The 24216-nt window shown below is 39.5% G+C and overlaps 2 protein-coding genes across 7 annotated transcripts in view; one reads left to right on the top strand and one right to left on the bottom strand.

The window, feature by feature from the left end:
* Positions 1-16078, bottom strand: part of LOC118420690 (serine/threonine-protein phosphatase 1 regulatory subunit 10-like) — a 23193-nt gene extending 7115 nt beyond the window's left edge. For 3 of the 6 annotated variants that reach the window (XM_035827585.1, XM_035827587.1, XM_035827586.1), the window contains exons 1-9: positions 15953-16078; positions 15682-15805; positions 9978-10057; positions 3554-3663; positions 3075-3161; positions 2518-2653; positions 2021-2072; positions 1400-1843; positions 420-701 (exon numbers count right to left, since the gene is read on the bottom strand). In XM_035827585.1, coding sequence (XP_035683478.1) covers positions 420-701; positions 1400-1843; positions 2021-2072; positions 2518-2653; positions 3075-3161; positions 3554-3663; positions 9978-10057; positions 15682-15685 — 1195 coding nt within the window. In that variant the 5' untranslated portion in view covers positions 15686-15805; positions 15953-16078. Of the gene's footprint in view, positions 1-419; positions 702-1399; positions 1844-2020; positions 2073-2517; positions 2654-3074; positions 3162-3553; positions 3664-9977; positions 10058-15523; positions 15806-15942 lie in introns of all 6 variants that reach the window. The other 3 variants (XM_035827588.1, XM_035827589.1, XM_035827590.1) reach the window with 3 other exon arrangements.
* LOC118420692 (28S ribosomal protein S18b, mitochondrial-like) lies at positions 16033-24216 on the top strand. Its single transcript, XM_035827591.1, has 6 exons — positions 16033-16198; positions 16654-16825; positions 20843-20940; positions 23263-23334; positions 23880-23946; positions 24083-24216. The coding sequence occupies exons 1-6, from the start codon at positions 16103-16105 to the stop codon at positions 24199-24201; spliced, it is 624 nt and encodes a 207-aa protein (XP_035683484.1). The 5' UTR covers positions 16033-16102; the 3' UTR covers positions 24202-24216.

Below are 24216 nucleotides of genomic sequence, written 5' to 3'. Positions count from 1 at the left end.
TTGCATGCTACTCTATAGGCTCAGTCGTTATAACTTCTTTTATCTATACATTGCCATACATTGTCACTGATGCAATTGTTGCGCAATAAAACGTCTATCTATCTATCTATAATGCCGGAATGTTAAGCTATGGTCTACTGTTCATTGTCTACCTGGTCTTGTTGCTCACATACAGACCCATCAGCAGTGAACAGAGTGACCATCATGACAAAAAGGACTATGATGATGACTGTTCACGGTACTTATTAAAAGTAGTCAACTTGATTGGTACAATGAACCTGTAAATATTGTTTCTTTCCTGTCAGGACCATTCACTGGTTGAGATAACTTTCACTCTATCACTTGTTTGCTTTTTCCCTTTATTTGTGAGGGGGGATGCAGTTAAATGCCTACATGATACTTCTGTTTCCTTTAGTTACCTTTCCTTTCGGCCTCTTCTGCCTTAGTTGGCTTGTGGAAGTCACTATCCATAGCCTCCTCAATGGGAGTGCCCGGTCTCTCGTCTTTTAGTTCTCCATCTACAGGGGAGGGTGTCCTGGGCTTGTCATCCCCACCCAGGGGGTTCCCCTTGGGGGCAGTGGGGGAGGTGGGGGTTCCTGGTTTGGCATTCTTAGGCTTCTTCTTGACCTTGATAACATGGGACTTTGCAGTATTGGCACTTAAAGCTTCCATGAAGCCTGTGTCATCCATGGCAACGAAAGCTGTGGAAACAATTGATGACATCTGTCAAACACTACATCCCAGGATCATCCAAAAAAGTTTAAAGCACACAGGTATTTTTTATCATCTCATTTCTGTAAGATTCTCGCTGTAAAATAGCACATACAGTAGAAGCCAGTTAATTGCACAACGGATTAACACATACTTCTGTTACCTGCATGGAATTCCCAAATCCCAAACTGGTGTGGTCCAGCTCGAATAACTTCGCATAATTGTACCAGCTGGATAATTCCACAAAATATGCTGCCAAAATGCGCAATTAAACGGCTTCTACTGCATTTGAGAATGAAGTCTTACTTCATCTCTTTATGGCTTGAAATGTAATAATTCTTAAGTTCGCAGTAAGTTTTACTGATAATACACATTGCAAAGTTTGCAATAGTTCAGTAGTTTTTGTTGAACAGGTTCACATTTCACATATAAATTCAGTTAATACAATATTCTTCAATGACACTTATTTTTATTTTCACTGTAACCTTTTCATTGGGAAATTATGGCACTGTGAGGATGTATTCCCATTCTATTACTGCTGTACCACAGAATTCTTCAAACAGCAAACTTAAAACCACAAAATCCTCTTTTTCTCTCTCCACATCAAATTAAGACTATGAGAAAGACCAAAAACTTACAGTTGTCAACGTTAACATAACCCGCCCCAGACTCGACCATTTGAACCTACGTTTTGCTGGGATGATTTTGACCTTGGCCTGTACCGGTGAGTTTGTAGTTCTGTTTAGAGGCTGAGGTCTGTGCTTCTTCTCTGGTGGTGTTAACAGCTTGTCTAAGGGAGAGCTCGGCCTCTTGGCTGCAGGTATAGAACTACCTGGTCTCTTGTCTATAGAACCAGACTTCTTAACAGGAGCCGGCAATTTGGTCTCCTCCTCAAGTCCTGTTGATCTCATCTTAGCAAATGCAGGAGTTTTAACCTTAGTAGACCTGGCCTTCTTAGGCTTTTCTGGTTCCGTTGCAGTCTTTTCTGCAGAGGTTTTTGAGTCTTTGGTATCTTCGTGATGTCTCTTGTGGTGGTGGTGTTTTTTGTTGGGCTTTTCAGCGCCTCCCTTGCCCTTGGCATGGATCATGTCCATCCAGTATGTTACTAAACTACTGGCCATACTCTTGGTTTCTGTCAAGAAAAAATAAAACAATTATAAGTCAAGTAAGTTGTGGAAAAGTTTGATGGTCCTACATACTTAGTACTGTTAAGAACATGATGTTATTCATGAAAGAAACCATTTATTCAAATACAAAATGCAGGGAGTTACAAAAGTCCTTAGACTTCAATAAAATATGTTGCACTTACTTTCATTATCTGATGTTTTGCTAAGCTGTTTCACAACTTTGGCAGTGTTATTCTGAAAAAGAAATGAAAAGGCATTTGTCAGTAGTTGTACACTTGTCACAATATCCCTTATCTTGATTATAGGTTATTGAGTAAAAAAGGTATCAAATATGTATTTCAGACATATGAATGTAAAGCCAGGAGAGTAAATTAGTAATTTTTTGACAAGACAATAGAAACTATTGCAAACAACAGAAATCATTTCCAACTACCGGTTAACCATATACGTTGATGAAGATTAGATACATGTATAAGATATGCCAAAAAGCAGTTACTCAAGCAAATGGACATGACTTTGGAAACGGCCAGACGTTTCAAACAACATCCGTTGTTTTTGCTAGTGACACTGGAGAAAACTTGCTGGAGAGAGTCTTTATATCCTAGCTGTGAATTAATGTGCAAAAGAGATCTAGCTGAAGAAGAACAGGTTTATGGTTAACCACATGTATATTACTGACCTTTTTAAGCTGCTCTATCGTGACAGGCATGTGCTTGAGAACCTTGAGTACTTCGTGTAGAAGTGGAACGTTATTTGTGTCCTTGGCATCGGTTAGCCAAGAGTTCATAATTCCCCAACCACCAATCTCGACAAATCTGTAACAAAAAATACAGAAAACCACTGATGTCAGAGAAAATATGTGAAAACATAACATGGCAAGTCAAGAGTATTCAAGAGTCACTACACTTTGTTGCTGTAAATTTTGAAGTGGTAAAGCCCTCATCAAATATACCATAAGGCTTGGAATGGTTGTTGCAGTTTTATTATTGAGGTGACCTTCCATTACAAATTCATGAAGTTTTCCAATGTATTACTACAGTACAACAGAAATGTTTCAACCACGAACAAAAAACAACGAAAAACTCCTTTCCCTTTTTACTGCACAATTAAGTCCCCAAGGAAATAAATGAAGTTACAGTAGCCACTACAAAGTCAGTCAATCACTTTACATGACAGTACATTTAATAACCAAAAGTACAGTAAATGAACATTGTACTAAAAGCATAATTTACTTACTTTGACAATGTCTCTGGTGATTTCGTTGCCCTCAAAATATTGAGATAACAGCATCTTCCTACTAGCTTCTTAGTAGCCTTCATTTCTCTGAAAAAGACAGTAAGCCATATTTGATGCAGGATTCAAAAGAACATAGTGTGGATAACGTATAACATAGTCAATGGTAGTCCTTTTCACACATCCCATTGTATTATGCTAGGAGATGGTTTTATAAGATCAATATCATGTCCCAAACATGTAGGCTGGATAAGGCAAGGTCATGATGTTATTACTATTATTAGCCCAGCACGCTACCCATAATGACATGCGTCACCCAGGATGTAATGGTATCCATGATAAGGTGTATTGATTGAAACTTTTTCAAACTCGTTCTTTGTTTATGGCTGAGCACGATGACAAAACAGTTTGTGAGTAAGATCCCCTTATGACGAAAGCAGTTTGTGTGGTTTAAATGGGGTCTATTAAGGATGCCAACTCACGTGACTACTTTGAGGACTTCCTGAGGGCTTTTGATGTCTCCTTCTTCCCCCAGAAGATGAGACAGACCCTTGAGGAACTCGTAAGGATTCATCTTATCTTCTTCCTCTGGCTGCATGGAGAAAAAACAACACATTTTACTTAAGAGTCAAGACAACTTTGAGGATAAGGATATCAGTGCATGTAGCACATTCAATGGTTCTGCCATGTCCTGCATTGTGGTCACCTGGTTGAAATAGACAGAATGGAAAAAAATTAATTAGCACAGACGAACTTGAAGTAATTAATTGGCTTGATGAAGAGAATTTTTAAAGTTAATTTTGAATGGAAAAAACTGTCAGTACAATGACAATGAACATGGTAAGGGATGATAGTGAGACCAAGAACACTAACCAAAGTATTCAGAAGTGTTTAGTGATAATAGTATGAAGGCCACTTCACACTTGGTATCGAGGTTAGGTAGCTATTGGGTGTAATGTTATGGAACTCTTTCCCCCATCTGAAACAGGACAGCTTAACTGATCCAATTTTAGGGGATACCTCCACATGAAAATGGAAGAAATGTTTGTATGGTTTGCATGGAGCCATGGCAATCAAAATTGGTACTGAAATTTTTCATGGCTGCAAGACTGGCTCTAATCGTACTTGAGTTTTTGACTGGCAAAGTAGTCCATCTCATGACTGGAAAATGGTAATGTTCCTTGAAGGTTCACTGTAGTTTTGTGTTTTCCCTTTCCACGGGTGCTCATGACACAGCAAATGTGTTTCCAATGCATTACCATGTACTACAGAAGTTTCGACAGCAAAAGCCTGATATCCCTTTCGCGAAATTTACTGCTTTTCTCTGGTTCACTTGATAGACTGATCTCCTACAAACTGTAACTCGGGAGTAATGTTAGGCTTCAGTTCTTCTTCTGATTTATTTTGAATATAGCACATTTGGATAATGAGCAAAACAGCATGCTGTAATTGGATATTTGGGACTGGTATCCATTTCAGTCTCAGTGGCTATTGCGGTAGCAATAACTTAAGTGGGCTGAATAAATATCAAATTTTTGCCACATATTTGTAATCACTTTGCCCTTTTTTAAATGACTGGTGAATAACTGTTCAAACATATTTCAGGAAAATTAAAAAGGTTGATTATCTTCACAAAACGGTGCAAAAATGACCATTTTGTTACCTAGCCAAAATTTTGGGTTGAAGTGAAGAAAATGTTTCTGTACTTCAATTCAATATCTTATACAACATTGAAATCTTTATCAATGGAAGAAACGTTTCTACAGCATTCACTATAGAAATATATGAAGGCTTTTCAGATGTCGTAAAGGGTCTTTGTGAGAGTAAAATAAGTCATTCAGCGATAGAAAAAAAATGCTTTCTGACCCAACACTGACAAATGTGCTTTTCATGTCTGTCACTGCTAGCAGGTTACTTTTTAATATAACTGTGCTTAGTGTTTTTTTATTAGTATCTGACTGTCTTATGCATCTCTACTCAATGTAGTATAGCAGGCCCAATGCATGAAAAAGGATGGGACTTGATGCAATCAGTCATCCACTCTGCTACTGGGGTGTCTATTCACTTACTAGCTCAGAGTAACTGAAATTTCAACTGACAGTACTCTTGTCAGTATTCTTCAGCTCCCTTCGCAGCTTAGTGGTTTTGAGTGTCAGCTAGTGTCATTCATCCACTTCCACACATCCTGCGCACCTGACCGCTGCAGAGAAGGACCACTCCACACAAGCAGGTACTTTCCACATCTTTTATTTGTTCTTGGGTATATGTCTTATACCGACAAGTACACATTGACATTTGCAGTCACGTCTGCTGCATATAAAATGTGTCACTACTATCCATATATCATTGCTTTATTCATTATCTTTTTTCGTAAGAATATAAGATACAGAACACAATAGACGATGTATCTATTTTGTCTTACCTGGTTTGGCACCTCACAAAAATCTTGTCCATCCAGTCCGTGGTTAACCTCTTCAGGTTTGATACATAATACGTTCATGTACACTTCTAAATGGTTTCCTAATTTAAATGTGCTCACTACCACTCGCTAAGTATGGCGTAACAAATAGTCCCTACATTTATACTATGGTTTTGGTAGGAACAATTCTGCATCATCAAAACTGATGAAGGAATTCTAAGCCGCAAATCCGAAAAAGGATATTCTGTTCAAAGTACATATTAGCTTCCAACACCGATTTTCCATGATTTGATGTTCCAAGTTTAAAAAAAAAATCCAATCTTAAAATTAATTAAAGCCTCAAAACAAAATGATGAAGAAAGAAGAAGTTTTTTTGGAAATGGCAATGTTCCTTGTCTAATGGGTCTGCTGTCTGGAGCTAATTATTGCAAATTAAACACCTTTACACCACTGCCATTTGCACATTAACCTTCCCCCAGCTGTTCAGCCAAATGTCTAGTTCAGTGTGATAAAGGTTAAGACAGGGCTTCTCTCTCTCAACTTCAAAGTTAATCAATGTCCTCTAGTTTAAACATAGCAAAGCTTTTTGCCAGGGTTGTAGCCAGCGCCCGTCCTTCCGTCCTTTGATGGAATTTTGCAACTGGGGACGGAAAAACATTTCCCCTTTCTGTCCTCTGTGATGGACAAAAAAGATATGTAAAGATATAAAAAAAAAACTGAAACCCTTGTGTAATTTTGCACCAAACAGATGCCGCTGAACAGCTTAGTCTACCAGCAAAATTTGCACCTCAAAATACAGGATATAGAGTTTCAGAGGGTTAATTTCCAAATTTTAAACCATCCAAGGGACATCGCGCGGCTTTCAGTGCTCAATAGGATTCTGATTCAAAATCAAGGCGACGGAAAATGATTTCCGGATGGCTACAACACTGCTTTGTGCTAAGCACCTAGAGCATGCTTGTTTGGATCTGCAACACCTTTCCCCCATTTTGAAGGGCAAAATTTAAATGGCTTTTGTTCGCAACGATAATGTTTGCGGATTTCCATCAATGTTTAAAGAATGGTCAAAATATTTTTTTCCATTGCAAGTACCAAATTCCTTTCTGGAATAGAGGAGAGAGCCCTACATAAATTTGCATACTGTACACCCAAAAATGTGAGGAAACTTCCTAACAAAATTTATTATCTAAAAACTGTCAATCACACTTGATTGGGACAGTCCAGGGCAACTGTCATTGTTCAACAAAAAAGGCACTAAAAATAGACTTGGAGTTAGCTTGATTATTAACATTAAGTCTTTTAAGAAAATACAACCTTACCAACATATGATAATACTTCTAAAGCTTTGTTCTGAAGACTTTGTTCTGATTATTGGTAAGTCTCATGCGAACATACAAGCTCTGGGCCTTTGACAATGATCCTACGAATAATGTTCCAAACAAATTATGGTATTTAATTTCAAGACATGTATACACTGAAGGGTGGCTGGAAGGATGGGGGGTGGAAGAGTGATAGAGTCATGGTCAGTCTAAGAAGATACAAAGGCAATAGACAGAGGTAAAACATGGGGGTAAAAAAAAGTAGGTCCTGGTCTCACACATCATACCATACAGTGTTGGTACTGTAGAGGAGTCCGTAACATGAACTAGTGGTCCAGCATTGTTTTGCTGCGGTCTGTGTTCCTGCTTCGGGTTGTTGCCTCAGGTGCGCCTCTAACATTGTAAACCTTCTATAAAAACAAGCAAGACTTTCACATAATTAGTATGTTAACTAGGCATTTTCCTTACCATTATCTTCTTTTGGCAGCAATAATAATCATAACTAGAAAGTCAAAAGCTTTAAATAGAGTACAATGCTAAACTTTCTTCCAAAACAAAGGTATACTGTTGGAAGAAAGTTTAGCATTGTACTATGATAACACAGATGAGCTTCCATGATAGCTCTAGATATATTTAATCTGAAGACACTGCTCTCTATTCCGAAGTTCGACGTGGAAAAATAAGCTGGGCATTTAGTACAATGTTCAAGACATATTCTCTAACTCTGCCTCAAAACATCATTTCTAAATCTTCACATAAACATAACAACATGCAGCAGCATACAAGTAAATGTTTTGGAAGTGTAAAAGCAATATCATCTATGGTCAATCGATAGAAAAATGCTTACACAAAACTGCTACTTTGAACAGGGGTGTATTCTTAGCAATTGTGACCTGTCTTAGAATTTTGGCATCTTCTTGCGGCAAGAGATTATCATCAAAATCATGAAATTGATCACAATTGCTAAGAACGACAAAAACAAAGCCATTTCGACTGTATCTGCACCAAAGACAACGGACTGAAACCTGTAACAATGTCAAATCTACCCCTTGGTTAAAAGTCGCAAACAAGTTCTCTTAGTCATAATGCCTTGGTCAAGAGTCAGACCTGCAAAAAAAAGAACAATAGCAATTCATTGACATACAATAAAAACATTCTGGTCAACTCACTACAAGCGGCATACAAATCATAGCAAGAGAAAGACATACAATGCTAAAACACCCTCCTTCACCAAATTTTGAAAATATCATTCAAACCAATGAAAAATTTGAGTATGCAATACATCATCATGGGCCCCCTTTCCACCAGAGGGTGATCACTAAGCGATTTTATGTGACGCTTTATTCCATAACTAGAGCATGATGGCACAAAAGTATGATTTAAAAGAAAACACAAAATGTAATTGTCATCTTTGCTGATCAATACACCTTTCTCACGTGGCAGCCATGATAGATCGAAGACGAGGTCTATGAGGCAAACAGACAAGACTTATTTCTAAAATCAGGTCCCATTCAGTTTTCCCCCAAACTACACAAATTTTCATGATATAAGATATAACAATAACTATTACAAGTAGTGTTATGCACCGAAATATGTAGCAATTTAGAGTAGTGTAGACTGATCCCATAGTCCTTTAAGATGCAAAATAAAAACATAATAATGCCAATTTTTGACGGATTTGCAGCCATTAACTTATTGGTCGTTTTCCTGATTGGCAGGCTATCATTGGTTGAACTACTAATTATGATTGACAGTCTTTTGTTTGCTGCATTGAACTCGTTTGAGATCTATCATGGCTGCCGCGTGAGAAAGGTGTACATGTTCAACATTTTGTGGCTTAGCAGTCACAGCCTCCAGTGGAAAAAGGGTATAACAACCAAAACCATTTTTCAAAGACAAGCATTCAAAAATAAAAAATGTCTTCACACCCTCCCGGACAGGGATGACTCGCAGCAATACCTTACGATATCAAGCCTGCATTTCCAGCCTCAGAATAACAGTATCAGGCAAGTGGCCACTAACCGTCAGCCAACCAGAGAAATGCCTTTGTGTTGTTCAAGGCGCCAGGTAAGGCGACTCATTAATATTCAAGAGCAAGAAGACAGTAACAGGATAGTATTTCATAGTTCTTTCACCATCTAAACTTGTTTACCAGGCACCAAATCTAAGATTTGTCGGTTCTGACTTTGAGGACAACCACGACACCACTCAATACCAACCAAGCATACAAAGACACCATGGTCATCACGCAAATGTAAACAGGTCTTTGTGTGGGCTACGCCGTACGCTGCTTGTTCGATATTTGCAATCTGGGCACTGATTGGTCCGCGACAGATCAGGCAAGCTCATTAACACTCATAAGCAAGTCGCCCTTTATACCGTTTTCTGAGGCTGGAAAGGCAGGGTTGATATCGCAAGACATTGCCGCAAGAGTCAATGCATTCTAATGTTGCCGGAAATGATGTAATGATTCCTTGGTGTAATCAGTTTTTGTAGTTCGCAGTGTGCACTTATGGAGTTGGATGATTTGAAATTACTGCTTTCAGTTCAGGCTATTTCAATCCTTATGAAACTTTTGGGCAAAGATCAGGGTTCTAGCCAGCATCCGTCTTTCCATCCTTTGACGGAATTTTGCTGCTGAGGACGAACAAAAATTTTGCCCATTCTGTCTCCTGTGACAGACAAAAATCAGCATATAAATATATCCATTGAACCAAGTTGATTCTACCAGCAAAATTTGTCCATCAAATTAAAGGACATAGCATTTCAAGGGTATAGATTTCAAAATTTTCCAAGGGAGCATACCCCCCTCACCCCCCTACAATTTTTATGCCTTTGACAGAATGTCCATTCAAAATCCAGGAGACCGGAAAAAATTTCAGCCTGGCTAGAACCCTGGTACAGATATACCCTTCTTTCTTTTATAATTCATCTCTCGCAAAAAGTGTCAGAGTCACCACCATAAGCAAAACATAAATCTGCAACATTTCTTATCACAATAATAGTGCAATTGGACAGTGACATACATATGTATTTTGATTCAAACAAGATATCACAACTGGTAATCACACTGCAATGAGTTTCACAATAATTCTTGAATGACAGCATAAGATATGATTACATGGACTTAAAATTTCAAGCTCAGTGGATAGTAAAACATCAAATTACCATGTTTGCTATTTGGATGAGTTGTGTGTGACTTGTTAGATGTCCAAGTTCAACAGTCTTTACAGTGTTTCTTCCCTGACCTGTTCAAGAGAGATTAAAAACAAAGACATGCAATGCATCACATTGGCAAACAACAAATTTCTTACTTAGAGAGTAGATTTTAGAAACAGACATGTTAGACATTCAGAATAAAAAGAAGCTCAGATGAAACAAATATTGCAACAACGTTAGAGATCAAGAATCATAAAGAGGGGGAAACCATTTACTTCTTAACACAGCTAAATCAAGTCCCTGATGAACAAAGTTGCCTAGGATGTCATACTATAACTTCTAGAGAAAAAGGCAAACTTAGAAATTGATCCACGACAAGATTCATAATACTGGGCCTGTTTTTGCTTTATTAATTGCCAAGTATTGGTGTTTCTTCTGCTATCTCAAACAATATTTCTGCAAACCATATTTGATTTTGCACCATGTCAAGTACCAGTATCACTCGAATGCTGTTTCGTGAACCTTAATAACATTTGAATGAATAATTCTATCAATTGTATATGGATGAGTGAAGATTTAAACTGCCATTTCTGAAAATTACTCATGGGTCTAAAAGGCAGAAACATCTGTAGCAAAAACCAGAAATTGAAGTCTTTTGTAGGTCAAGTGCCACTGTCAAATTTGCTTTGCAAAGCAAGCATGAAACATTCCAACCACACTATTGGACATGACTTCTCATTTTTGACACAGTGAAACTGTGAAAAGAAAGTTTCAGCTTTGACTACATTGATAAATAGAAAAATGTAAGAAGATGTCAAGGACTTTCTAATACCTGTAAGTGCATCTAGTGATTGGTTTGTAGCTTAAATGGAAATGTGATGTTTTTTCAGACTACAAAGAGCTGGAAAATATGATTGGAGTCGCCTTACTTTACAATTTTTTTTGGGGGGTGATCAAGAGCAGGACTATCTTGTGCATGGTTCAATTATGCACAAGGCCACAGCAAGTGAATCTTATGGTTGACATAAGTCATTGATGCGCTCATTTATTTTTGCCTGATTTTGAAAAAAAAAAAGATAGTTGGAACCAATGGGGGTAGTGATACAAGTCTACCACACTACTAGTGTCACCTCTTGAATACAAAAATAAAAACTCTTTGGCTATGATAGTCATACCATCTTTTGTTGCTTCAATTCTTGTAACAATGTCTATGGCGTCTATTCTGAAAATCTTGCCATCTTTTCTGTACCCATCTTGTTTTTTTTTCATCCGCTCATTAAATTTGGAGTCTGTAGAGGACGTCATCCATAAAATTTACTTGCAGTGGCCTAATTGCCTGTCTGCACGGCTCTCATTTCAAGTACCTTTAATTTCTTGCAAATAAAAGCGCAATGCCATAAAACTAATCATTAACATTTAACTCCAAAGGTTGGCAATATAATTGCAATGGTGATCAATTGTGTATTGGAGGTTTCACATCAACAATCAAATTTTCCACTGAAAAGTATTATTAGAGAACATTCAACAACACATCAACAATAGAAGCATGCAACATTTGGAGTGAATAAAGAGCAACATGCAAATACAATAACCAAACATTTCACATCAATGGAAGTGAGAGACTGAGAGTACATAGTACAGTACTTAATATGTATGTGAAGCTCACAGGACCACATTATATCCCTACACCGTTTAACATTTTCACTGAGCGCCCCTGCCAGTAGTAGTAATGTTTACACCATACTTTCCTTACATGTTAGAAATTTTTTTTTCTGGCTGACATTGGTCTTTTTTTTATAACTGAATGATAAGTATTGAAATATTTGGCTTGGGGGCAAGCCTTTACCTAAACAACTTTTGGGGGTTAAAAGTATTGTTCAGATTATCTTGCCTTGTCCAATCTTCATTTTAAATTAGATTTACATGTATTTATTTCTCTATAGTGTAAACTGTTGCATAAATATTTAAAACAATGTCTAAGTTAAGGTATGATTCTTGGAGAACAAAGTGTTGGAGGCTCATTTATTTTCCACAGAAATCCTGGCTCAAATCAAACTAATGAATTTATAACAACCAAAGCTAAAACATGATCATCTACCTTAGGGATACATCACCCTACTAAAGAGATTCCCCCAGATGCTAAATCACAGAATCTTAATTTTTCCATCCTTGATTGAAATGTTACTAGAACTATTTTTAATCCTTCAACTGAAAGAACATATCCTCCATAATGCAATACCAGTTTGGTAGCAATCATTTACTATGCAGATCTTCCCAAGAGGCAATATGGTCTTTAAAGCAGCAAAGGTACCTTTTAGTCCAAAACTCGGCAAAAGATAAAATAAAATACTCTGTCTGACATGACAAATCTTCATCTTTGTACAAGATAACCCAAACTCCTAGACAAAGACAATTTTATAAATGCTTTAATCTTAACTCCACATTGCTAATGCTGAGATAACAGAACTTGCCACTTGCAACACCTTTGCTTTACCCAACGATAGACATGACAAAGTTGACCCAAATTTAAGCCCATTGTAATAAACATCAAACCCTTCCATTGTCCTATTTAAGTACTATACATAACCTAGTGAAAAGCCATTGTGCACTACCACTAGCTAACTAAATATATAAAATATGTTTCACCTCAGTTGGGAGAGACTGCTAGTATTTGTCTATGCTTTCATGCATCTTCTTAACGCTATATGATTCTACCCCACACCAATCAAAATACTGATACTGGCACCTTGTGTTTTTTACCGACTTTAGACAGACCAATATTCAAGGAAAATCAAATATTGTTATCCGTACTGAAGCCATCAACCCAAATTGAAGCCAAACTGAACATAGATGAGCCCCAATCTAAGTATTTTGTTGTATATGCATGTATCTTCCACTATGCCCTACCTAATTTCTTTCTTTTTGGATATGACCAGATTCTTGGCAGTACAGGTGACAACCATGTTTTTCAGCTTTCATTGCATCCCCTTGGGCATCTATCATTGCAACAGCAAGTGGACTGTCCTTGGCTTGATAACTATCAAAACATAGCCCTTGTTTCATGTACATGCCTACTGTCATTTAACACCGTATCCACACAGGTTTTTTCCATGTCTAATTGTGGCAAACACCTAGTTCTGACTCAATTTCCTTTTATCTAGGCCAATATATATGTATGCAGACAGGCATTCAGGCTCCATAAAAAACAATAGCATTATCTCAGACACAACCCTGTAATGTACACAATATCTCCTGTGCAATTTGATCATAATTTACTTTATTACATAGTTACCATTCACTACAACAGTATGAATATTAGACTTAATGTCACATACTGTTTAGTAATTTGCCAATGAATCCATTATAATTGCCTTGCATTTTGATCATGATACTTCTACTGTAACTTCTAGTTCCCTGTGAATAGGGGTTTTGGTTATTCAGTGGTACTATTCTGATTTATAATTTGCCATGCAATGTATTGGTTACAGTTGTTGAGCAAAGAAAGTCTCCTTGAAGGTTGCCTTCAACATCAACAAAGGTATTTAAAGAAATATTTTGGGTTTATGGTGGAACATTATGGGCCAGCCTTTTGTTTTACTTCTTTCAAATATGTCATCCATAGAATTTCCCACAAATAACTGATTATGAAATACATTTTTTGTGATTTCTTCCTGACAAGTCTTTGAATTCCTAAAAACAAATCTGAAAATTTCAACTGCAGGACAGCTATCCCTACCAGTACCAAGCCATTGAACTTAACATTTGCAAGAACTCTTAACAATAATGGTTGATCCAAATAAATTAAGGTCTACTGACTCTACCTTCAGTAAAAAAAAAAGTCCAGTTTCAGTTAGATGGCAAAGGCCTGCTAGCTAGCAACCCAGGCCAATATTCCATTGTTCTACACATATGAAATTTTGGGCCCTGAAGAATGTTCATTGAAGACATCCCCTTTTGACTGTTAGACTAAGGACACCCAATTCCATGTCCCAAGGACAGAAAGCCAAATATCAAAGACAACATTTTCCTCTTCAATGCTCCAATCTACACAGTCATTTTATGTTTTCCTACTTGAGTACCAGTGCTTCACTTCATTACCAGATAATTCCTGAATGACCTGATATCATTAAGTTGAATTAGTGATCCACACCTTTCATTTGCTGCCTAGACAACTAACTGGGCTTTATGTACAGCCCTCATGATGTCATACCTTTCTTATGCAAATTCTAACTGGCTAATTCCATATATGGCAAGGGTAATGACTGATGGTGGGCATGGTGGTGGGACTACTCATTATGCGGCACAACCGGTCACATTTACACAAGCAGACTCGTCAGTACATGGATTTTTCAAAGCAAAGTTTGTACTTTGGAAAGCCCTGGTCATAAAAAGGCAAACTGATAAAAGGCTTATGAATTTACAACAAATTTTCACAAAAGCCACATTAGTTATTAAGCTTCATGTGTGGTTAGACCGTATACATCGGTTTACTTGTTACTGGCGGTTTACCGTCATGGCTGATTTGTTAGAGCCTATCCAAATAACCATAAATCATCTTATTAGGTTACATAATGAGAAAATATCATGACCAAATCATGACATTTGGAAACAGACTGAGATAAAGCTGTGATAAACACAGCAATCCTGTTTTGTTTACTCCATATTTAAATAATACTTGTACTCTAATGGTGGTGGTTGGGCTCAATAATTTGCCGCATTTAAATGACAAGGCATGTTTGCTATATTTTTACTAACCTGTCCAACCAGTATGTCTCAAATTCAATTTGAAACTCGTCCCAGATTGTTGTCTTAAAGGCATCATACCTCAAGTTAATATTTCCCTTTTCTGCTAAATAACTGATTAAGAATTCTTCCCCTTTGAACCTACTTTTTCTACAACAGCAATAGGCCCTTGCAATTATTTTAAGTCACTTCCACTCAACTGCAGTTTATCTGGTATCAAGGTTATTTTGATCTTATCAATCCAATTGGATGCTTATAACACCATATACTTCCAGCATAAGGGCTGTTATGCCAGTTGTACTATGTCTCCTTTCTAGGTAATGTCGGCAATTTTTTGGTATCATCTAAATTCTAATCATTTCGACTAACCTGTCCAACCAGTTTCTCTTGAACTAAAAACATTTTTCTTGGTTTACCAATCTATTTTTCCCTACACAAAGAATTCTTCCCTTTCCAAACGACTCACTTCCCTAATACTGTATCCTGGTTATTTTTGCCACCACCTATCAGTTTTACCATTGCCACACGGATTTCCCCCTATCTACCTGCGGCATGGGGCTCATATACGTCCCCATGCTTATGACCTTCCCAGTGCATAAACTACTACTGCAAGGCGTGCTCAGATCAGTCATTCAAGCTGACTGCAATTTTGTTTCTCCACCTTTTTACTTTTATATTTCATCCTTTTTTCAATATCATTATCATTATTTATAACTGGATGTTTATTTTTATGCGGATGTGAGCTTCACATAGATAACATTTATGCGATAAAAAAATTATTCAGTGATGGCGGCACATCACGAGTACAATACCTTCCGGCCTTACTGGCTTCGCTTCCACGTGAATCGCCGAGAAATCGTCAACCAAAATCTATCAAATATTGCGCAAGACTATATGAGAGAGGTGTATAGAAAAGAATAAGAGGAAATAATTTTCTTCTCTCGGGGGTGAAAATCTCCGATCAACGTACGCATCTGAGTTGTAAGGCTTCTTCTCTCAGAGAACAAACGTCGCCATGTTGTTCAAACCCTGGGGTGTGGACCAAGACCCATCCTCTTGAAAAAACTCAAGTTTTCTTCAAGAATCCACCCCATCTGCGGACAAAAACACACACAAAAGATACTCAATGCTATAATGAACAAATTCTGACGGAAGTTTTAACTTAACGAAGAGTACCTGCGCAAAAATCAAGAGAAAACGACAAATTCGAAAAGCACAAAGAAATGGCGACCTCTGCCTACCTTTCTTCTCCAAAATTCTCTATGACATCATAGTCACATGACTGTGACCACGTGACTCAAACCGCGGGTAATAACCACGTGACTTTTACCATGAGACTGTTCATAATCTCGCGAGAACAAACGAGAGTAAAAAGATAATTTTTTTCCAAGATGGCTGCGCCCATGAGATTTGTGGCCATCCAACTTTCACGAAGAGTTTATCCTCTTTGGCAAGCGGTTTCCCACCAGAGAAATCTAACGACGCAGGTTAGGATGAATAAAAACTTTAAGAGGCTAATAGTGTATACAATTAAGGTAACGCATGTTTGATAAACCACTTTTAACGTTAGCTTGAAAGATCATCTGTGTTGGTAATAATTTTCTGTGACAAAAAGTTGGACTTGCCAAATTTTCGACTGAACAGCTCAAGTCTTTGTTAAGGAATGAACAATCCACTGCTGCTGTGACGTCAACTTATACCGACAGAACACGTGACTAATAAACAAACAAACAAACAAACTCGGTGAGCAGTGGATCATAAGTTGCAGGAAGTCTATGGCGCCCACCGTCTCTGTTCAAAAGAATCTGAGATCCCTGAACAGAGAGACGGTGAGCGCCATAGACTTCCTGCAAGTCTGATTTTTTGTGTGGTAAGTTACAGTTTAAATCAATCCAGAAACACTTTTAGCGTTCATAACTTTCCATAATTTATTTTTGTGTAGCTCCAGGCCAGATGGAACACTTCCAGCTACCTACAACAGGCACGGAGCCTGTCCAGAACGTCAGTAGTGATGTGTGATGCTGAGGAGGAAAATGTTGAAGAAGGAGCATCAAAAGAGTCTGAACTCCCTGTGGTCACCTGGGAGGAGAGTGTCCGTTATCTGCAGTCCTCAGGTAAACCTCTTAAGTGGCCATGCATGGGTAAACTCACTTCATAGGCAAGTCCACTAGCCCTATTGTCCTGGGCAAGTGAAAATGCTGATCAGGCAAGTACATGTTTTACCCCACTTGCCCGATTGGACAAGTAAAATTTTTTTCTAATGAGTGACATTTTCATATATACTTTTCACTTCTTTTCAAAGTCATGGCATCAAGCATGATGGTGAACACAGAAGAATAGAGCCAATAAGAAGAATTCCATCGATGAAGTGAAAATACATAGAAAAAATGTCAATTTTAAAAATTTCGTGCAAGTGAAAAGTTGGTTCGGGCAAGTAAATTTTTTATGTACTTGTGAATTAAGTGAATTTTAGAAAACTTGTCCAACCCTGATAGGCCCTGTGTGAATTTGGTCAAGTGCCACCGACTATGCCCCATTGCAGCCTGCTCATTTTGAAAGGACAGGAACAGACTAGCATGTCTGCACTCTCAAACTTGCCTCAGCTTATCTCTAAGTGGTTTAACCTTGTGCAGTTTCAACCAGTATCTTTATGAGAAATTTACCAACACTTTGACATAAATCACTACCTCTTACCATTTTGAGAACTTAATCTATGGTGACGTAAATTGCATAAGAGCAAATTCTCACAGGAGTACCGTGGCCGATATCAACAATGTCCAACACACTTACTTTTCTGCTCAAGACACTTACTCTTCTGCTCAACACACTTACTTGCTCGATTTGATCATCACAACATCGAGTTTTGTTGCCATCACAACTTTGAAAACATTCAGTTGAATGGTGGGTGGGCGTCTCTGACTTAGTCAATTTATTTGTTACTTAGTACACCCCTACCCCTTTGGAGACCCTACTATGTGGATTTGGTCACAAGAAATACCCGCTTCTGATTAACAATTAGATCCTGGGAGTGGCCTGACTATGTGGATTTGGTACTGCTCCGCCCACCTAGTAGGGTCTCCAAAGGGGTAGGGGTGTACTAAGTAACAAGTCCACTCCGTCCAAAGTTAGTCCGGATCCGGGTAGTAAAATTCAGTGCTCCCACCAAAACATTACGTGCGGCAACTTGGCTATTTATTACTAAACAGACGCCGAATTCTGGACAGAGGAGCTACCAAGGCCTACCTGCCTTCTTACTCCTATCTACAGAGGAGTTTAAGAGCCTCTGCCTGGTTTAGGTAAACCCTGGTAAATAAAAGTTTAAAGCTGCGCGCCAGAAACGCGCGCAGAATTTGTTTTCAAAGTTGACAATACGTTGTGATGGCAACAAAACTCGATGTTGTGATGATCAAATCGAGACTTGTCGTTATCGATCTGCATTGTTAAAATGCTATACTAAAGACCAAAAAGAATTAAATTGAATCCACAAAAACGCGCTAGGGTAAGGGTCATTTCATAGGGTCATCCGAAGGAGGATAATTTAGGATTGACATGCGGTCAATACTACATTTTATGCGGTCTTTGTGACCTTTGGCCTGATTCAGGGACCATCCATTGATAAAGGGAGGGGTGCGCACCACAGGAAAAGTAAGTAAGTGCAGCGCAGAAGAGTAAGTGCAGCGCAGAAGAGTAAGTGGCTCGCGCAGAAGAGTAAGTGGCTCGCGCAGAAAAAAGTAAGTGTCTCACGCAGAAAAAAGTAAGTGTGTTGAGCAGAAAAGTAAGTGTGTTGAGCAGAAAAGTAAGTGTGTTGAGCAGAAAAGTAAGTGTGTTGAGCAGAAAAGTAAGTGTGTTGAGCAGAAGAGTAAGTGTGTTGAGCAGAAGAGTAAGTGTCTTGAGCAGAAAAGTAAGTGTGTTGCACATTGTTGATATCGGCCACGGTACAGGAGTCTGCCCATGCAGTGTTGGCTTACTTTTGTGTGGCAATCAACATGTTCAGTAAAGCAGGCTTTTAGCTAGGATTTTATAATAGGGAGTCCAAACTTATTGGTGAGTCGTGGTAAGTGACTATTGTAGGGGGGTCTGGGGGCATCCACCTTCCATGGTGCAGAGTTTTTCATGATTTTAAGTTAAAACAGTGCATTCTAAGGTATCAAAAGAGGCAAAAATACTGTTACAGATGTCACAGTAGAAGACTGTGACCACAGATGACCTGGTTGCATCCCTGGTCAATCAGAATTTCATGCTTGTCAGAGGATTTTCTCCCCAGTATAGGGCGTCCAGGGGCATCAAATTTGTTGTTATTCTAATTAATTGTCATTCATCCAGCTTGCATACACACATGTTAACTAAAATAACATACAATTGAATAAAGGACAACAACACAGTTCTTGTGGCATAAGAAGGGGGAGTGAGATACGTAAGATTTCCAGTGTTACCAATTTGCATCACAAATTTTTGCCTGTTATCAGGTGAGATGGGGGGCTTTGAGCGCAACCTACGCACAAAGTTTGCCCCACACAAACCAACACGAATCTAACCTTCCATGTCTACCAAGATCTAGCAAAGATCTTCGCACCTCCCTACTGACCAAAGGCGAGGTGACACACCGTGGAACTACCCATCACACACACACTGAAAGTAACGGTCCATGGTTACCAGTGAGATAACCACCCATTCGATCAAGATGTGACAGTACATAGTTCCACACACGTTGTAACCACCCATCACAACTCAGTAATGGACCATGGTTACACAGTCCCAGAAACTCCGCGGGCAACCCTCTTGGCGAACCAAGGTAGGCACCGTGGGACGTCTCTACCACGAGAACGTCCCTTTTTCTATGTTGTGCGGCCCCCATTCTGGGACTGTTTCCTGGAGCTCAATGTCTCCCAACAAGTACAGAGTAAACCATAGTACTCCCTTGTTGAACTTAAATGGAAAGGTTCTTTTTGACATAATCTGTGGTAACACTGAAAGATCCTTGTATCCGTTCCCGGTTTGTTTATTCAGAAACTCAACTTCTCCTAAAGGACCTTGCTTTACTTCTAGGTTAACAGAGTATCGTAACAACCAAGGTAAACTATAGTGTTTCAGAGGATACCTAACAATCTGTTTAAAAATCGGATCAACAATAAAGAAACCGAGAGGAAAAGGCAACATACACATTTCCTCCAAAAGGCTCAATATTATCGATCAGATAGCACAGCAAGTCTATTGCAAGGTCCATATACCTACTACTTGAGTCTTGCTGCGAGCCGGCGACCGTTTTACCCTTGGTTGCCAAAAGTTTTTATAGCCAATAGCGGGCTGGTCGGTTAAATCCATGCTCTTGTCCAGCAGGTGTTTAACGCACCTTGACTCAAAACTTAAAACAAACTAGTTACAACTTTGAACAAGTCAAATAAAGGGTGGGTAGGGTGGGAAAAACTTGACAGCTCCTGCTTGAAGTCTGAGTCAGAATTGAGATAGCTTGACTGGAGTCTGAATATATCCCCAGCTTGGGTTATTAACAATTCAAAGCTAATTACTGACACCAAGCTAGTATGGTAGACGAAGGAGTTGTTTGGAGAGACGACTGATTACTGCCGGGTAGGTGAGAATTAGGCTGGAAGCGTTAAAACAACATTTTGAAAGAGACATTCACACTATAAAATGAGATTCGTCTGGCAACCAGCTTGGTGTAAAGTTAGCACAAGTATAAGAATCTTTGAATCTAATAGCAAGCTTTGCTAAGGGAGACGAATGTCTGGGACCACAGATTGGGCTGTCAAATTCATCTCACCAGCTGGATTTGACGAATTAACATCACTCAACCATTGCAAGAATGGTTAAGTTCACAGAAAAGTGCGTCCAGATGACGCGTTGACGCATGCCTGGCTAAAAGCCTGCAGTAAAGTATCAAAGAAACTACACTTTCCTAGCATGCATAGCAGGGAAGATGGGAATAAATGTTTAATTTAAAGTGTAGAATTACAAAAGTTCATTTGGCAGTATTGCCAGCTGTGAGTCTGTGTCTTACCTCAACCCGATTTGATAAAGATACAGAATGGCCTTTAATAGCATAGACCAATTTATTGTTCTTGGATTCATTTTGCTTTGTCTGTGATTGGTTTGTATCTATAATTCTCCTGCAGAATTTGCTGAGCGATACAACGGGAGGGAAGTCTGGTGGGACTATGTAAGGAACCACAAAGGAAGCGTACCACCCCAGAAAACTCGTAAAACTTGCATTGTGAGTCACTCTGTTTGTAAAGTCTTATACACATATTCTTTTAGTTTCACCCACATAAAGATGAAAAATTGTTGTAGAAAATCAAATACCAAACACCATTCTTCGACAACAAAATACTAGTAGCATCCAGTATTTAATTTTACTGCTGCTGGCATCCCTGATACAAGGGTAGGCAGCAGTAGACTAGTCTTCACACCGCACTTCCATACAGCTCTGTCCAGCGTAATCAACCGTTAGACTGCACATTTTGATGTCTCTCCTAACACATTCCATCCAGGATTCATAGTTATTCATACAGACATAGAATGCTTAATCAAAGTTATAGCAAGACCAACAGTAAATAAAACAGCTTTATTTATATTGTTACGTGTAGAATAAGATGAGACGTTCACTCTGTCAGTCTGTGATTGCCTGGTCAGAACTGCTTTGGACAGATGTCGGGTCTCTCCCTTTATTGAACTCTTATCAGAACCATATGTGGGCTGGCCCTGTCCTAGCTAGGACCACCTATGGCCAGTATAATAGATCTTCCTGTTATCTAACATTGCGCCATCCATATGTGGTTCTAAGACTCTTCCCCCCTTACAACAGGTGTCGCCCTCGACACCTTTAAAGTCATGCGTAAAACGTTACGTTACAATACAATTATTACAAGTTTAAAATATAGAGGTCAAATGTAAACAAATGAGGTAGCATATAGATCATAATCTGGTACGGGTGTGACAAGTAATTAGCTTCTTCCTGGCAATGATGCTTTACAGACGGACTGCTGCTGTGATAATGGACTCATAATGGGCCTTGGCTGTTACAGGCGCCTGTACTTCAATCGCACAAACATAGAAACAACAAACAAGCAAAAACAATAGGCTTCATACTGGCACAGCGGCCAAGAAACAAAAAAATACTCCCTAGCAGCACTCAGTCTTCCGGACAGTCACACAGCTACAGTGCGCACGTGGCCGGGCATACAGACATGAGAATAGTCGTCCCGTAGGCTTAACTATTTACTAAGGCAAGCATCATACAACAAACACAAGGATCTTCCTAGGAGAGACGTCCCGCAGGCATCAGCTCTCCATAGGCAAGCATCACACAGTCAACACACAAAATACAGCACAACATAGGGTCGACAAGTCTCAACATTACCCGTAGGTTACGGTCAAGGCATAGCGAACACTACTAGCTAGCTTAGAACATATACAATACATTTGTGCGACGGTACCTGGCTAGAATTAAACCACAAGATGGTCTTTGCAGTTCAGTGGTATTCCAGGGTCAAGTAGAAGTACTTTTAAACAGTTCGATCGTTCGAGTCACAGCTGAGTTCAGTTCACGCCGGCGTTCTTACTTGGAAGTTCGAGGTTAACGTTGTGTCACGGGGCAGCTTTGGTCGAGACGGGCAGCGACGGGTCCTTGGTGTGAAGCTAGCTGCGGGGCCGGATCGGGCAGGCATGGCGGGCCGGGTCGGGCAGGCGCGGCGGGTCGGGGCGAGCAGACGGCGGCGAGGTCTGCAGGACAGCATTGACACGTGTCGGCTGCGGACGGCTTCAGGGCGGCGTCTGGTCCGGCCCTGTTCTTCGGCGACAACGAGCGTAGGCGGCTGGGTACATTGGAAGATGAGGTCTGGAGGCAGGCTGGGTAAGAGAACGGCATGGAGACACATTGGACGAGCTGGATCTGTTGCGGTAGCAGGCAGGCTGGCGAAACTGACGGCGTGGTGGCGCGTCGGGGCGAGGTCGGTCGGCGACGTGGCACAGTGGCGGGTCGGGCATCATAGCACGGGCGGCGTTCGCTCGGGCGGCTGGTGGTCTCGGTCCCCGGGCGAGGCGGGCGGCATGGTAGCGGGCCGCGGATGGCGTTAGGACGGGGTCCGGCCGCTCGAAAGCGGAAACCCAGAAGCTGCCACCAGTTTTAGAGTAGAATAAGATGAGACGTTCACTCTGTCAGTCTGTGATTGCCTGGTCAGAACTGCTTTGGACAGATGTCGGGTCTCTCCCTTTATTGAACTCTTATCAGAACCATATGTGGGCTGGCCCTGTCCAGTAGTAGCTAGGACCACCTATGGCCAGTATAATAGATCTTCCTGTTATCTAACATTGCGCCATCCATATGTGGTTCTAAGAATATTGAAAAAGTTTAAACTTTGTTCCAACACAAAGAAGGGACTCACCATAAATTTCATTCGGATAGTTTTATTTACTTTTTGGCTTGCAAGAAGGGATATAAAAACACAATCATTCCACAATTTGTTTGGAGAGATAGTACTAATGTATTTCATCTTATTTTCACGTGATAGAGAGTGTGTAATTATTTATATTACAGAGAGCAAGGAGGATAGCCACAGGCAACCCCTGTCCTATCTGTCGGGATCAGAACCTAGTTGTAGACTACAGGGTATGTACAACTAATTCTGCTCATATAGAAAAATTTTCTATCATGATCTGTAAATGCAACATGAGTCACAGTCTGTTATGGTGTACTACTTTGACTGTAATTCATCTCCTAGGTCTTGTTATTGTATAAAAACAATCAATTAGTGAATATGGTAGAATCAATTTGAGAATGGAAGTTGTTGAGGAAAGATTTTCACCGTTCCATCATATGCCCAGTTTTCTGTCTGCATGCATCACTAACAGAAAATAGGACATATGATGAAAATACAATCTTCCCTACCAACCTCTGCTTGGCAAGTATGCCTAACCCTTGCCTTATGGAAAACAACAGACAAAAAAACTTATAGTTTGTGAGTTTAATCCCTGATAACGATAAATGGATTCCCAAAGTTTGCTACCGACTTGTATTGTGTTGTATTGTTACTATGAATTTTAGTTGATGAGTAGGGATGATACAGTAATTAGAAGATGGGTGTGAGAGCTCTTACTCTTAGAATAGCATTTTGGACCTCAGATGGTTGACTGTCATGTTCTTCTCTTTTCCAGAATGTTGAGCTTCTACAGCACTTTATCTGTCCTCACACTGGAGAAATGCACAATGTGCTGAGAACGGGTAGGCCTTTTCAACAGCTATCAACGTATCCTTGCCACAAGTGGCGTACAATGTTATATTCACTCTTAATCAGTGTCATGCCTTTGATCATGTAGTCTAATAGAAGTACATTAAATGTTTCTATCATAATTTTCAGGTGTTTGCCAGAAGAAACACAGGCTGTTGATTAAAGAAATCGAAAAGGCAAAAGACCATGGTAAGGGCTTCTTCAACACTCACATAAGTAGGATTTATCTGTGTCTAGCTCATGTATAATCTCCAGCTCTGCAA

This window comes from Branchiostoma floridae, chromosome 8 (genome assembly GCF_000003815.2).
Source record: "Branchiostoma floridae strain S238N-H82 chromosome 8, Bfl_VNyyK, whole genome shotgun sequence".
Classification (NCBI taxonomy): Eukaryota; Metazoa; Chordata; class Leptocardii; order Amphioxiformes; family Branchiostomatidae; genus Branchiostoma; species Branchiostoma floridae.
Note: the sequence above shows the minus strand (reverse complement) of the source record. Positions and strands in the feature narration are given on the sequence as shown.